Here is a 16,785-nt window from a genome sequence, read left to right as displayed (position 1 = left end):
GAGATGTAGGGGATCCTCCACCAGCTCTATTTTTATGCTTTTTTATGTTCTCTGACACCTTAAAAGTGGAAAGAAAATCCAGTGTGGATCAATATATAATGATCAGGGCCAGATTTTGCCCACGGCCCCTAAGTTGAATATCACTGTCTTATGATATTAGAAATTCAAGTTTTAGCACTAATGTAGATGTAGGTGAGAGTTGTTTTTTTTTTTTAAATCATTTTTGACTGTATTACACCATGGGAATAATGTATGAATTTTAAATATGGGTGAAGTTCCTCTTTAATTCTGTTGTAATTTGAAATGGATTTACACCCTGCACTAGTAATGTGGCTCTGATGTGGTCACTGTGCTGGAGAACTTGATATGTCCAGTCTCCATAGTTTGATTTTCATGCTGCGTGAATGGAAACCTGTGACTGCTGTGTCACTAAAAATACTGCACTCTGTAATGAAAATAGTAAGCAGCATTTTAAAGTTACATGATATGCAGTATGGATATACTATAAATCTAGACACAGCCGTGGGGGCAGGGCCTCATTCATTCCTGTGAGAGCTGCTCAGTGGCGGATGATATGTAGTAATGGGACTTCAAAAAGTGAAAAAAAACCCAAAACAAAACATGAACAAATTGACTTAATTTCGGTTAAAATGTGGAAAGAAAGCAACAAGCAATAAAAGGAGAAATTACCCCAAAGGGCCAAATAAAAATAGAGCATCATATTTTTAAAAATGTATAGCCAATCACAATAACCGATCTTGCACTGTTGCTATAACACTAGTTGACATTTATCAGTGGTTTTCATTGGTCTGAGTTTCTGAGGAGGGCGGGGGAATGAATGAAAGAAACTGTATCCAGTTTATAATAGAACCATGGTATCCAGATTTCACTATAATACATCCATGTGTGAGTGAGCCTGACACAGCACATTTCACTCAGCACTAATAAGGATGATAAAACAATTATATGTACGATTATCAACAAAGGAAAGTGATTAAAACAATGTTTTGACACATATTTTAAGTAGAAAAGCTAAATTTTGAGAAGAAACTTTGATTTTTTTGAGAAAAATCTACTTTAGGTACTGGCCCATTTTAGCTCCAACTAGCTAGCTGAAATGGGCCACGATTTTCAGCTAAAATGGGCCACATACACACACACTCTTACACAGAATTTACGCAGGAATTGAGGGCAAAAAACAGATTTAAAGTGTTGTTATGTTACCATGCAAAATTCTAACAATGTTTTTTTAAAATGATGTGGTGCAGACAGTATGGCAGGACAGGCAAGAAGGGAAAAAAAGAGAGAAGAAGCGATGACAGAAAAAAACAGGGAAAGAAAGAATTTTTGAAAGTCAGTTTTCTCTCTTTTTTTTGGAAAGGTTGAAAGTTTGACAAGTGTTTGACAGAGGCATTCAAAGCGCTCTCTTACACACACACAACAAGCATGGATTACTGATTTTGTTTCTTGTAGCCTACGTTTGACTGCATTTTGAAATGAATTATTTTTTCAGCTTGTTACTGCATTTGTGTTAATAGTGTTACAAAAACACACAAAAGACCATCTTTAACATGAATTTACTGTTAAAATGAAAATTATTTTAGCTGAAATTACTGCGCTGTTCTCTTTTATATTGGCCCATTATAGCTGAACAGCTGGCCCATTTTGCCTGACTTATATATATATATATATATATATATATATATATATATATATATATAGGCACACACACACACACACACACACACACACACAAACACAAGAAAAAGAAACAAAAACAAAAACAGGTAAATGACCTGGAAAAGCGTTTGAAAATAATTCCTATAACAGAATCTGAAACATACATTTATGATAGTCAGCTATGCATATGTTTCCGTAGCATTTTAAAAACAAATTTCTAAATCTACGTATTTCGTGCAATTTATGGAACATGTTTTTACCAAGTTGCTCGTTGCTTTTTTCCCTCTTGTTTTTTGAAAGAAGTCGCACCAATTTACTGAGGATGGTATAAATACACGTGAAAGGCGTCGGAAAGCAGCACAAGTAGAGATTACGCTGCAGGTTTCAAACGGTTGAAAAAAATATCCGATTTATGTAGCAAAAGTGGTGTGAAGAATGACTCACTGGGGATAATTGTTGCATAAAAGTGGTTAGGAAATTGGAATGAAAACATGCGTAGTAATCTGGATGCGTGCTGTGACTGTGCGCAGTGGGAGCTCTTTAAGGAGGGGGAGAGGGTACTGAGGCTGCTCCTGGTGTGCTCGCGGAGCTGCGGAGGAGCTGCTGCGTCAGGTCGTCCTCCCCGCCGCTCGTCCAGCATCCAGCCCTTAGTGAGACACCTCCTCTGCTCCCTGTCACCGTGTCACCAGCAAACATGGAGCACGCCGCGCTGTAAACTGAGGTTTCTGCACGTGTACGCAGCGTTCGAGAGGTTAGCAGTCTGGAGGAGCTCATCATGATGTCCTCTTACTACCACCCTGCCAAGGAGGCAGACATGGCGGCCATGACGGAGCCGCTGTGCCTGGAGAGAGGTAACTGTAGCCATCACCCAGAGCGCTCCAGCACTCTACTGCTTCATACAAGTGATGATTTACAGTACATGCGTGTTCTACTGAAAGGCTGCCATTGATACTGACTTTGTCCCATGGATGTATTACAGTGAAATCGCGCTGTCCTTTGTCTCTCGTTCTCGTTCCAAATATGTGTAATATGTATTACAGTGTAACCATGTATATCGGGGTTATTTAAATGTATGAAGAGGCTCGCGCGACCAATTGCTCGGGCACGGGCACCTTTCTTTTTTGGTAAACGTCATTAACTGGACATTACTGTTTACATGATGTTGGATAGACATGTCTGCTTTGTCCAGGTATACTAGCTTCGGGCCTTGGCCACGTAAAATCGCACGTGCCTTCAAAAACACCACGAAGTGTTCTGGCTCTGAACCGTGGAGCTGTGCGCACTGGACCGTGCCGTGCAGCGCGAGCTCATGAGGCCGTGACGCGGACGCTCAGCGGGATGAGGTGCGGTCAGACCAGGGCGGAGAAACTCCTGCTCCTCAATGTTCACTGGAGTGATGGAGATGCATAATAAGGCTGCTGTGCTGGAAAGCAGCCGGTCCAGCCAGCAGGTCCTGATAGTGTCCTCAGTCATTAGTTCAAGGTCTAGTGAAGACAAATGAACACATATTCAAATGTATGCCACTACAAGTAAACAGCACATCGACACAGAATACAGTGAAATAAAACCTTTTGCAAGAATAAAGTGCAGGGACCTAAAATTTAGTAAATAAATAGCACTGCAATTTAAAAAAAAAGTTCATATTATTGCTTCAAGATCAGTGACATTAAAACGCTGCAAAGGCACAGCATGTTAACCCTTTAAAACCTGGAGCCACATCACTTTACTTATGCTGCATCCAGATGCTTTTCACAAGTATTTAACAATCTGAACCCTCAGCGAATTAGTGTGATTCCTAAAAAGGCAATGATTAACATGGCAAGAAATGCCCCTCAATATGCAAGAAAATAATAGAGTTAGAAAATTATTTTTTAAAAGTAAGGGGAAATGTCCAGAGAACTACATTTATAATTCATATTTCTGTGTCTAAATTATTTTACAAAATAATTGTGAATTTTAAGTAGTTTTTTTCTAGGTCATTGTCTTGTTATTGTGTTGTTGTTTTCAGGTAATTATCTTGTACTTTTTACTGATTTCTTGCCCATTCCTTTTTAAGTTGCTCATTGTCTACTTTCCATCTTTTTGAAAGAAACAAGGCCAATATGCCCAGATTTTAAAGGGTTAATCAGCCAAATAATATCATCAAAATTGCAATAAAATAGTAGATGAACAGCTGGAAATGGCACTTCAAAGTAAAAGCCTTGTGCCAGAGCTTCACTTTACAAACTTGACATGTTTGGGAGTCACTTGTGGTCCATTTTGAATGGACCAGCAACCCAATTATGGACCACAACCCACTAGTTGAGAACCACTGCTGTAAAACATCTTTGATAACTCCTGTTATGCTGCCCTACAAGGGACGCTGCCAGGAGTTTAAGGGGACCTACGGCCATTTTCATAATCCATACATGTTCATCCTATGATCTAAGACAGCCCAAAATATTCGTAAGCAAGAACAACTCTCTCCCAAATCAACCAACTAGAGTGCTAAAACTCACATTTGTGACTGTGATAGAGTATAAAGTGTGGAGCTGCTCCATAGACAGTGAATAGTGAAAGATATTGTAGATGACGTAGGGAGTAGCCGGGGGGATAATTTTTGGGGGGGTCATTTCTCCTTTTGTTGTTCATTGCCCTCTTACCATGTTTTTGACAGAAATCAAGCCAATTTACTCAGGTTTCAAAGGGTTAACCAGTGTTTTATTCACTTTTTATAGTCACATTACTACATATCATGTAACTTCAAATTGCTGCTGACCATTTTAATTACAGAATCCAGTATTTTTAGTGACACAGCAGTCACTGATTTCCTTTCATGCAGTATGAAAATCAAACTATGGGGACTGGACATATCAAGTTCTCCAGCACAGTGACCACGTCAGAGCCACATTACTGATGCAGGGAATAAATCCATCTCCAGTTATGACAGAATTTTCATGCAACAACTTAACAGGGAACTTCACCCATTCTTAAAATACATGTTTTTCCTATTGTCTGAGAGTCCAGAAATATTAATAAAAAATAAACAACTCAAACCCAAATCCAAAATTAGAATGCTAAAACTCAAATTTGTGCTGTCACAGGGTTTAAAGTCTGGAGCTGCTTCATAGACTATGGATGGTGAAAGATGTTGTAGATGACGGTGAGAGCAGCCAGTATATCAGAATATGTTCCGTTTTAGAACTGAGAACACTATAATAGAAAAAAACTCATTTGGGTATAAAAATAAACTCTATAGGCCCTTCAAATCACTCTCCCATTCCAAAATGTGTTATTTGCAACATTTTAGATGAAGACAAAATAAAAAAAGAAGCAGCTGAGCTTCCTTGTGTGTGGTGAATCTACTTATTTACTATCCTATTGATATCAAAATAGGCAAAAAATCCAATATTGTGCGTCCCTACCTAGGGCCCTTGGAGCCCCCTGAGGATCTGGAGCCTTCAGCGGCAGTTGCCTGCATTGCCTTGTTGATAATCCAGACCTGTGTGTGTTTTGTGTGTTGTGTGTGTGTTAGATGTGTGCAGGGTGATCGAGCTGCTGGACCGTCTGCAGCGGAGTGGTGAGCTGCCTCCTCCCAAACTGCAAGCCCTGCAGAGAGTCCTCCAGAGCAAATTCTGTGCTGCCATCAGAGAGGTACACACCATCAGCAGGGTGTCAGGGCAAGTCTGGGGGCAAAAATATTTGAAGTGCTCAAGTCCATCTTTTTCCACGGCCTAACAGTTTTCCCTCCCTTATGAATGGAGGCTACGTCCATGGTGTCACCCTGCATTTCACATACACATGTAAAGATTAACTGCTACGCTTTGAGAGAATAATATTTGCACAATATCCACTTATTAGCTTTCCAAACTTCTCTTGATTGCGTCTTGTGGCTTTTATCAGCTGATGGATTTCTCTAAGATGTTATTACATGACCTCTGTGTTGATCGTTCATCATTGCAAGTGGTCATATATGAGGAGAGATAGTAAACCCTGTGGAAGGGCTGCAAGACTATGGACAAAGTGATCATCACAATTATTTTTGATCAATATTGAGATCACGATTATTTTTCAGGATCACTCATTGTTTTTAGATACAATATATTTGTATTTCATTGTCAGAACAGGGCACAGCTTTCACTTCCATGTTTTGCTACATTCCCGCTAACACACAAATCTTTGCATCTTAATAAGACTAGTCCTTATTCACAGTAGCGGAAGCAAAATATAAATAATGTCTAACCCAATTTTAAAGCAACAGAGAACTGCTCATTAACAAGTCTTTGCATAAAAATAAGACTTAAAAAAGTTTGTTACCTTAATGCAGTGCATCTCTTATGGATATGGATCTGCCACATTTATTTTCACAGTGGTGATGGTCCTATGATGCGCTGCCGCGTCGATGCAAATGTCTGAGTTGAGGCTGGACGAGCATTAGCGGTAACAGTAAAGTAAAGTTAGCGACGTTATTCTTCCTGGCCTTCATCAATTCATCATACTGCAGACTGTGTTTTTTTGAGGAAGTTTAACAAGTTGTGTTGCTTTGCAGTGCAGAGTCTTATCTCACTGATAGGAATGATTGGGTGTCGATAGATGTAGCCGCTAAAAACAATCAGCATTTACATATCCCATTCCAATATTTTGTCAGTTAGGAAGCCTTGCTCCGAGAGTTTACAATACTGAGAGATGTAATATGGTCAAGAAAAAAGTCAAAGAGAAAAGTCAGAAATCAAAAGAGAGACAAATATTTGGCTTTGTTACTTAATGGTTTAACTTGTCGTGGATGTTGGTTATGCTCTGGTGATAGCTGATGACCTGTGTATCCAGTTTATATCATTGTAGTACACTGTATGTTGCTGTGCCTCATGTGTGCTCTGCCCTATCGTCCCTCAGGTATATGAGCAGCTCTATGACACTCTAGACATTGTTGGAGGACCGGAGGTGCGAGCACAAGCAACTGCCAAGGTATTCCATGCAAACTAATAACTAAAGAGTACTTTGTCATCACACAAGAGGATGCGTTTTAGAGACATTGGGCCCTATTATAATTACACAAGTGCAGTAGCCAGCATAAAGTGGTAGGTCTTGGGCCTCTTAAAATCTCCCCTGCTATTTGGGTTTAGCAGCACAAAGTGAGACATTCTGGGTACAGTGGGAAAGTTTGAGGGTGTGGTGATTAATAAATATACTCTGACAGAGATGTGTGGTTGTCCTGTAGCAGCCTGTGATCATGTGCATTTGATTTAATCAAGGTAAACACAGTGTAATGGCACTGATATTAAGGAAACCCCCTGAAAATATCAATCTGTTGCAATTGGAGAGCCCCCATCCTGTGACCCTGAAATGAAGTGTGTGTGTGTGTGTGTGTGTGGTGTGGTGTTAGAGGGGTGAGGACCTGTAGTGGGCCTTTACACAGCTTATGGAAAGCTTCCACAGTGGAAAGCTTACAGAGACTGAGGGGAGTAAAAGAGAGAAATGTGGATTACAATGAGGTGTGCTGTTTCAGCACCGTGGACAGAGTCATGGATTTATCAATACAGAGTAACTAAACCTCCAGACCCCCTTTTTCAGCTGAAAAACAATGTTTACGTGTGTTTAGTAGTGTTGTTGATGGATTCAGGTCCAAATCTTGACATTTTAGTGTAATGTATTTGAATTCCACATACTGTGTTGCAACCCTGATTCCAAATAGCTAGGATGCTGTATAACCCATAATCACAAACTAAATGTAATGATTTAAAAATTCTTTTTGACCTATATTCAATTGAATACAATATAGATACAAAATATTTAATGTTCAGACTGATAAACGTTTTTTGTAAATATACTGTACACCTATTCTGAATTTGATGACTGCAACATGTTTCAAAAAAGTTTGTTTGGGAACTGAGAACACTTATTGTTAAAATGAATGAACCTCCCACCTGTGCACCATGCACTCTGTGCTGCACATCAAAATACCCCAAAAAATAATTTAAGGTCAGAAGAATGGCAAACTGTCAGAGTGCTGCTTTTGATGGCAGAAATATGGTTCATTATGTCTAACTACATTCCTTTATGTTCATTTAACAATCTTTGTATGATACATTCTGTGATGTAACTGGAGTTGAACCATGTTTATGTGAAACAGACGTGTTTTCATGCTGATCATACATTTACCTTTCTAACCAGGCCACAGTGGCAGCCTTTGCAGCCAGCGAGGGCCACGCCCACCCAAGGGTGGTGGAACTGCCCAAGACAGAAGAGGGTCTGGGCTTTAACATCATGGGGGGAAAAGAGCAGAACTCCCCCATCTACATCTCCAGAGTGATCCCTGGAGGGGTGGCTGACCGCCAGGGAGGGCTAAAGAGAGGAGACCAGCTGCTGTCTGTCAATGGAGTGGTAAGCTCAGCTACACACACTCATTTCCACATCAGTCTTTGTAAAGTAACGTATTCTCATGACAAACAAATTGACCACTGTACACTGAAGAACTTTACTGTGACTTCATTCAGAGCGAGTAACCTGTTTCTGTAGCTTTTTTCAGGTTCGCTCAGTGAAATGACATGAATGTTCACAGGTGTGATAAATACACAAGTCCCATAACTAATTATCGACATCTTTTTTTCCTTTCTTTTTCAGAGTGTATCAATATTTTCTAGAGTGAGCATTATTCAAAAAACATGACTGAATATTTACAAAACAAAGCAAAAAACAGCAAAAATGTAATGACTGATTATAATCAGTGTCACAATATTTATAAAATAACATGTATCAAAAACATTAAGAGGCCTAGAATAGTTAATTGAAGTTCGCATTGCAACACTTTAATGCAGTAAAGAAACTAACTACAATCCAGCAGACTCATTTTTTAAAAAAAAGATAAACTACCAGTCCTGCAGCTGTCCCTCTGTCTCACTAAGTGGGAAGGGTGAGTGCCAGGGGCCCTAGAGGCTGATCTGTCCCCACAGGTTCACATTACCTACCAGGAGAAACAGACAAATGATTAATACGCCAAAAAAGGCAACTCAAATCCTGTGATTCATTTAATCCAAACGGTTTAATAATATTCAGCTCATGAATCCAAAACGCCTCTTTTTTAAAGAGCTGTTTAACCAGATGGCCACCTGTGGATTGGACTGCACACTTCCTATGCCAATAAATTTGAGAGAAGTAGCTGATCCATGATTTTTCCTCTTATAGTGCCTAGCAGTGGCATAATCCATATATTCATTTCAAATGGCAGCCTTATATAGATCAGATAGTGGCTGCACAGACATTTACTCTAATTCATTTCAAAGGTTTTTAACAAAAAAATGTAGAGGTATTCTGTCTAGAATCTGCTGTGGCTGACTTCACAGATGAATTCTTCACTGTGAAAACTGGTGCTCTAATCAGTGACAGGGACGGTGTTGTAACTGGTTGGTACCTTGCAGAGCTTTGGCCTCTCATAAGCATGTGGTCTGAGACTGGTGTGTTGGTGTCCATGCAGAGCGTTGAGGGGGAGCACCATGAAAAGGCTGTGGAGCTGCTGAAGGCCGCCCAGGGTTCAGTCAAGCTGGTAGTGCGCTACACCCCGAAGGTCCTGGAGGAGATGGAGGCTCGCTTTGAGAAGATGAGGAGCGCCCGGAGACGACAGCAGCACACCAGCTACTCGTGAGGCAGCTTGTTAGTCTGTGCTCAGTCACCACTGTTCAATTATTCCTGCTGGTATTAAACATCCTCCTGACTCTGCCTGCATTATGAGCGCATCTCAAATGTAAATAAGATGAGATGGAGCTGGCAGATTTGTTTTAGTTCAACTGAAGGCATATGTTAGAAAGTGCATGACCATTTCATACTGCAGCAGTCCCACAAGAGTGGCCTAAAGCCATGTATGGGCCCTACTTGTATATTTTTGATGGACAGTTTGAGATGGCAGGAAGAGGAGGAGTTAGATTATCTTCTCTTCTGAAGAGTGCGGCTAAACCACAGTCCCTTTCAAGTCAAGGTAGTTTTATTTATACGGGCTTATATTAGGACTGTGCAATTACCTGAATTTCAGTTTCAATTTCGGCTCCAAACAATTACAAAAACAATGTAATCGAAAAAAAACAATTACTTTTCCACATTCCGTTTTGCAAGTGTACCCTTATTTTGTCTCGTGCCCTGAATCCCACGTGCATACACATTTTCGACCCTCCTCCCCTCAGCCTAAACTCAACACTTGCAGCCGATACTACCAGCGAGGCGAGTTGTATCAGCGCGAGGAAAGATGACGGAAGAAGAGCAACAGCATTTGGTGAGCAAATTAGGCAGAACAAATTCCGTCGTGTGGGAACACTTTGGATATGAGGCATCTGACGTGGAACAAAACAATAAAATTTGCTACAAGGTGGTGTCTGTACCACATGGCAAAACATCAAATCCTTTTAATCATCTCAACTTTAAACACAAAGTGGCCTATGACTAACTAATAAAAAAACAAAAGGAGAGAAGGACAGCCCCGCAACGCAGCCATTAGTTAAAGACACATAATAAAAAGAATTAAATTAAGAAATTAAAGCTCAGTGGGAAAAGTATTAACAGAAATTCAAGTTCCACTGTTTACAGAGGGTTTTTTTATGTTCAATAAATGCAACATGTTTGCAAAGTCAATGAGTAATCGTGGTAAGTAATCGTGATTTCAGTAGTGACCAAAATTACGTTGATTATGCTTTTTGCCATAATCGAGCAGCCCTAGCTTATATATCATAAATCACACACTAGGCTCAGAGGTCTTTGCAATCTGTGCAGCATACAACAGCCAATGTCCTTTGATCCTAAGTTCTGATAAGTCTATAACCCTCCCGAAAACTTTAAGCCTTTGAAACCTGGATCAACATCAGTTTTCTTGTGCTGCATTCAGACACCTTTTACAAGTAGAAAGACGAGTAAATCGGTTTGATTTCCTCCAAAACACGGGCTAAAAAGCAATAAGCTGCTTGGGATGAAATGTCCTGCAAACTCCAAAAAATCAGTTAATGGTGACAAAAAATGACCGAAAAAATATTATTTTTTGTGTAATATAATTATTTTAATTTTCTTAAATTTTAGCACATTTATTCAGGTAATTTCCTTTTTTTGTTCATTTACTTTTCTTTCTTTTTTTGTTGTTAATGTCACATCGTTTCCTTTAAACTTTTTAATTAATTTCTTGCTTATTTTTGGGTCATTTGTTGTTAAGTTGCTTACTGCCTTCTTTCGATGTTGTGCAGTGTATGCTGCATGCGTTATAATCTGCATTTTTTCTGAGCCTAATAAGATGTAGATTACGTGTCAATACCAAACTGCTGAAAATAAAGCCAACACAGAAGTGCCAAAAACTGCTGTTCCTCTACTGGCCATTAATAAATGCATTGTGATATAGAAATATATAAAGTCAATATGGCCAGTAGAAAGTGCCCAACTTTAGCAGAAATTAACATGTTCATGCCCTGGTACCAAAAGAAAGGTTTCGATCTCTGTAGCTAACATTCCTTGCTAGGGCTGCACCTAACAATGATTTTTTAAATCAATTAATCTATCAATTTTTTTTCGATTAATTGATTAATCTATTGATTAAAAAAAAAAAATTAATCTAACTATTATTTTTTTATTACTCGATTAATATAACAACAAATTTACCAAAAAATAACATTTTAAAAGTTGTCATACACTGCAGGGCATTATTCCTCAACAAAAAATAGCCCAGTCTTAATTGGTAATCTGTGTTTTACAGTCTGATATAAAGTCTCTCCAAAATAAAATTTATGCAAGAGCGTGTTCCACTCAAGTAAAAGGAATGCAGTGCAATCTACATTAAGCAAGTCACTTTTAGGAGGAGTAACAAAACAGTTTCTCTTTTATACAGTAACAAATCTCAAACCTAGCAGTCCAACAAAACATCGTACAGTAAAATTAGTGCAATTGGAATGATATGAGTGCTGTATTTTCATATTTGTAAGCACATATTCCACTCATTTATGAAGTTATACAAGCTCCTGCACAGCTGACAACCCCGTCCTGTAAATGTTTCAAAATAAAATGCATTGTATCAGCAACTGATGGCATTCTGTCCAAAAAGACTCAGTCAGATACCTTTTGTTTTGAGGAAGGAAGTTGAGGTAAAACAAACATCTTTGTATTTCCTCATCTCTGTGACAGAGAGAGACTTTAAACTGCAGTATAATGTGGTATGGAGTCAACGCGAGTCACCGTTTTCTAGGTGTGCTGCGGCTGACATGCAGCTCAGACGCGCCTGACAAGCGCTGCTCGTGCGAGCAGTGTTCCCGCTCTAACTTGATACACGAGCGCCGAAACAAAGCACAACATGCCTGGCGCTGCTCACACTCTCATTACGCACGCTGTGTAAAACTTTCTTATAATACATCCGTGGTGTAAAACAGTGCGACGTATTCACGTCAGCGATTACGTCGACGTGTCGCCCCAGCCCATGGATCTACTATAAATCTGGATACAGCCATGGGGGCGGGGCCTCATTCATTCCTATGAGAGCTGCTCAGTGGTGCATGAAGCATGGATCTATTATAAATCTGGATACAGCCATGGGAGCAGGGCCTCGCTCATTTCTATGAGAGCTGCTCAGTGGCGCTGGAAGCCATGGATGTATTATAAGGAAGTCATGAAGCTGAGAAAACTCTTTTTCCGGGTTTAGAAAAGTGTAAAATACCCGGATCTACTGGCCCATAGAGCATGCGTAGAAGTGATTAATGACAGCTGAACGCTGCCGAGTGTACCCGAGCACTGACTCCGACTCACTGGCTCGCTCACACAAATTACCCGAGTCGAGTGCTCGAAGCGAACAGCGCTCGTTCACGAGCATTCCCCTCGTAGTAGTTTAACTTGTTAGCAACAGCACCTAATCTGCAGTATAACCACAGCGGTGCTGTCGGTTTTAATATTTACGTGATAATCAGATAATGGTATATTTATCTTTCTCTCTATACACACACACACACACATACACACAAAAATATACATACAACTTATCAGAGAATCATATCATAATCATGACCGGAGAAATGAAATTAACAGAATCAAAAAGTGTTGTGCCCACAAAAATATAATAAAAGGCAGTGCCTTGTAATATTGCTCTGTGTATTATTACACAGCTCAACTTTAAGGAAATAGTACGTTCAGTACAGGTTAGTAAATGTCACTAGTGCTCCGTACTGCTCACTGATAACCGGTTGTTTGAATACAGACCGCAGACTGTATATACGGTCTCTGATACAGACACGGTAAGACGTCCATATTACAAGCTTTACAGCCAACAGTGAATGGATGTGATGTAAAATGGTAAAAATGATGAATTATGATTCAAAAATATCCATTACTATGGCCGGCACAAAGGGACTCCTAGAGTTACATGCGCATGCACACGAGTCCCGTGGGTCCAATGCGCATTCATTTTATGTCTGAAGAAATACTGAATTCCACATCTATGTTCGGAAAATGGTGCATTTTACATCATTTGGACTTGTGTTAATGTTTTAAGTAATGGCTATTTAAAAATGTATTCTGAAAAGTCAACATGTCTAAAAAAAATTATCCAGTGATTTAAGGAGGTCTCTTTCCCAATGTTAAGCAAATGGGGAAAAGTCTTTCTGGGCCAGTGTGCATCACATGATGCTGTAATTCCACTTTCGGCCACTATGTAAATTTTGCTTCAGAGCGTGGTGCACTTCCTGGGGGCCTGCCCCAGCCCTATTCCTGACGAGTCTGTGTGTGTGTGTGTGGGGTTACAAAATGTAAGAGATATTTTTGAAATGTCGATAAAAAATTTACGAGATGACTGTGTTTCCACCGAGTGATGTCTGACTTCTCCTCTGGTGATAATATTCCAAGAAACATGGTGATGGATGTTCATAACATTAGCAGCTTTATTTCTATTGCAGCCACCACTAGCCACCATTATTTCCAATCCAAGACCACATAGGCGTGTTATGGAGCCATAATGGAAAGGCGAGCCCCTTATACGTGGTAGCGGCTAGGTATGAGGGATTTCTGGGCGGTGATAGTCCACGATTTCACAGAAGAATTGTGGATTCAAAACTTCCAGATGATCCGCTCAACTTTTGAAGAATTATGTGATGCATTAACACCTCTTGCAATGCCTGCTGCATCATGCCCGAAGATCTTAGTGTCTTTCTCCATTCACACATACCATGCCATGTGTCATATGACTCTTTGATGTACATCATGTGACCTATAAAAATGAGAAAATGTTTCCATTGCAGTTTTGAGAATTTTTTTTTTCGCCTAAAATACCACCTCATGTAAATGTAAAACCTTTTTTTGAGATTAATGGGAGTTTTTTTAAATTGACGTGTTTCCATTACGTGTATTTCATATTTGCAATTTCAATTGCTGCAATTTGAGGGTTAATGGAAACTAGCCTACTGACGTTATGAGCACTGATGTGTGCAGAAACCATGTATATATATATTTGGGGAGAGATTATGTGCGTCATCGAGGAGGCTTTTAGGCCTACCTTAAAAAGTCCTGGACACAGAAAAAGGTAAAAACATTATCACTAACTCCTCGATGTGGAACTACATAGCTATAGAGTCTTTTCATGTGTTTTCAACATGTATTTGCTAACAATGCTCATGTAAAGTGTTTCAAAAGCAATCACTGATTTTACTTTACCTGCACTTTTAAGTTACGCATATTGAAGGGTAGGGCTTTGAGTTAGAGGCGGTCTGTCAATTGTGTCCTTGGCTTCCAGTCGGATCTACCACTCATTCGTCCTCAGTGCCAGCGTCTTGCCTAAATATGTTTACTTCTGGCTCCAAACAACCAAAATGGCAAAGGTCAAAATGCCGAACCTGATGCCTCAAAACATAACCAATGGGTGATGTCACAGAAGCTACGTCCATTATTTACACAGTCTGTGATTAATACCAGGTGGGGAGTGGGCGTAAATCATCAGTCACTGAGAATGTGTGTTAACCCTGTGAGAGCCTTCTGGGATAGGCTCCAGTTTCTATGATCCTTAATGGGACAGCAAATTACTTAATGGATGGATGGATGGATGGATGGACTTGTCCTAGCATCTGTGGGAAACTTCAACACATTCTCATCCCAACTCATCAGTGACCATCCACGTCTACCTACAACTTCTTAGGTCTCCTTCTGTGTCAGCCGTTTACTCTCAGGAATGCTGTTACCTTGATGTTAACAAGTACACATGGTGGAATGACTCAGCATGGTCCTTATGTTGACACAACACACGGCCATCACAATGGTTAGAAGTCATGGCTGGTTGATTTAGGCAAAAGAGACACATGGGAAGGTGAAGTAAAAACACCCTTCACCTCCACACTGGAAGTGAACTCTGGACTCCTGCATGACAGTCAGTTGTTTGTGGGACCCATCCCCCCCCCCCCCCCCCCCTCTCCAGCCCAACCCAGAAGCGCTCCTTATATCATGTCATCACTGGCAGTGTTTCAGTCTGATGCTGTCCTTCTGTATTACATGTGCACACTCCCTGCTCTGTCCAGCCACACTCTCAAGTGATGCCACCCGTATCATATGGACATGCTTGGTGTTGTCTGGCTGGTCACCAGCATATAATACCAACGCCACTGGTCTGCCCAAGCGCCTTCTCAGCTGACGCCATCCAGCCTTGTTCCAGGTGGATGCGGAACGTGGCTTTTGGCATCACGCTTGCACACCGAAAGCACTGACAGATTGGGCGTATTTGAAGAGTTCCGAATGAGAACAGACTGGAAAGTTCCATAGATGGAAGGATGCACAAGTTGGCTCTTTAGCTCATGTTTAATGAGTGAACATGTCACCAAAGCCCCTTTCTACTGCACAAAAAACCTGCTAACATCTGGGTTTTTAATGTAATGGGAGAGGTTACATTTGGTTACAATTGGTAATGACTCCGCAGTGGTCACGGGTATTTATCACCTCTGGCTCCAGTCGGCATTGATGGAGCAAAACACTGATGTGAGCATCCTAAATTTAGCCCCTTACTGGCGAGATACAATGACAAAATATCATCTGTTTGCATTGAAGCAGTGCTTGATCCAAATTAGTCTGCCATAAGTAAGAGATATATAAAGAGAAGTAACCAAGATTTACTATCTGACACACAAATAATGTATGTTGTTGCTTTACATCTAGCAGTTTTTGTGGCGTAGTTTAGCAGCATGCAGCATCATTTTCTTTCTGTCTTCCTGCAGATCTTTAGAGTCCAGAGGCTAGTTATCCAACGCCTCCATCCACCTCATCGTCCAACCCTCCTGATTCCTCTGTTCCAGTGAGAGGCGAGACCGTAGATGAGAAGCAAAAAACCAAAGTAGCCTACCAACACCTGTTAACCTGAACTTCTTCATGAAGCCAACGCTGCAGTTTAGCATTTTCCTCCCTGCCTCTTTCCCTGTTTCTTAGAGAAATGCAAAGTAAGCTTGTTGTCAGACCATACCTGTAATTTCACCTCTTCAGTGTGAAATCATCTTCAGCATCCTGTTACATAAGGGCAAGACATTCTCTTTGGTGTGTGGCTTAACTAGAACCAAGTGTTCATGACTTGAGATTTAGAGTTGTTTTACTTTTGTATTCTCATGTAATGCACTGCAGTCCTCGGCAGTGTCCTCCGTCTGCAGTTAGAGGAAGTCTGTGCAAACTGACACTTCACAGCCATGTCTTCATCTCATGTCCAGCGAGAGGGCTAACCATTAGCACTACGAAGAACTACTCTGACATCAGTGGCTGGAAAGTGTCATCTTAGTTAAAAGTTTTGAGAATTTTTAAAGTTAATTTGTGTGTTTACTTATTTGCATAATTAGTCATGAAATAAAGTCTGTGTAAATTAAATGTTGTCATCTTTCCTGTTTGTGTTCCAAAATCCTATGCTGACATTGCTCAGAAATAAGAAGAGGTTGCATTTTTAATCCCATGAAGAAGACATAACACTAAGAGTCTGAGAACTTTTTTGAAATCATATTTCAAATTTGTAAAACACTGATTTGTACATTTGAAGCCTTGTTTTTGATTGCACAGTAGAATTGTCAGGCAGGGTTACTCACTATAGGGCCAAAGGGACAAGAATTCACTGTGTGCTCCTACTGTCGACACCTGCTGACCATCATGTTTTGACAACTCTGTGTTGTG

At 40.3% G+C, this 16,785-nt stretch overlaps 1 protein-coding gene across 2 annotated transcripts; it reads left to right on the top strand.

The window, feature by feature from the left end:
• The first annotated feature begins 2,275 nt into the window (after positions 1-2,275).
• Positions 2,276-16,367, top strand: lin7b (lin-7 homolog B (C. elegans)). 2 transcript variants are annotated; one of them, XM_042505141.1, is made up of 6 exons: positions 2,276-2,531; positions 5,195-5,313; positions 6,553-6,624; positions 7,831-8,040; positions 9,131-9,294; positions 15,855-16,367. In XM_042505141.1, exons 1-6 carry the CDS (start codon positions 2,456-2,458, stop codon positions 15,874-15,876), a joined length of 663 nt encoding a protein of 220 aa, XP_042361075.1. In that variant the 5' UTR covers positions 2,276-2,455; the 3' UTR covers positions 15,877-16,367. The 2 variants fall into 2 exon arrangements, with proteins under 2 accessions (XP_042361075.1, XP_042361074.1); XM_042505140.1 differs by lacking the exon at positions 15,855-16,367 and adding an exon at positions 9,831-10,609.
• Positions 16,368-16,785: the final 418 nt, after the last annotated feature.

The sequence above is a fragment of the Plectropomus leopardus genome, chromosome 17 (assembly GCF_008729295.1).
Source record: "Plectropomus leopardus isolate mb chromosome 17, YSFRI_Pleo_2.0, whole genome shotgun sequence".
Classification (NCBI taxonomy): Eukaryota; Metazoa; Chordata; class Actinopteri; order Perciformes; family Serranidae; genus Plectropomus; species Plectropomus leopardus.
The sequence above is the reverse complement of the archived record's forward strand: the minus strand, read 5'-3'. Positions and strand labels throughout refer to the sequence as shown.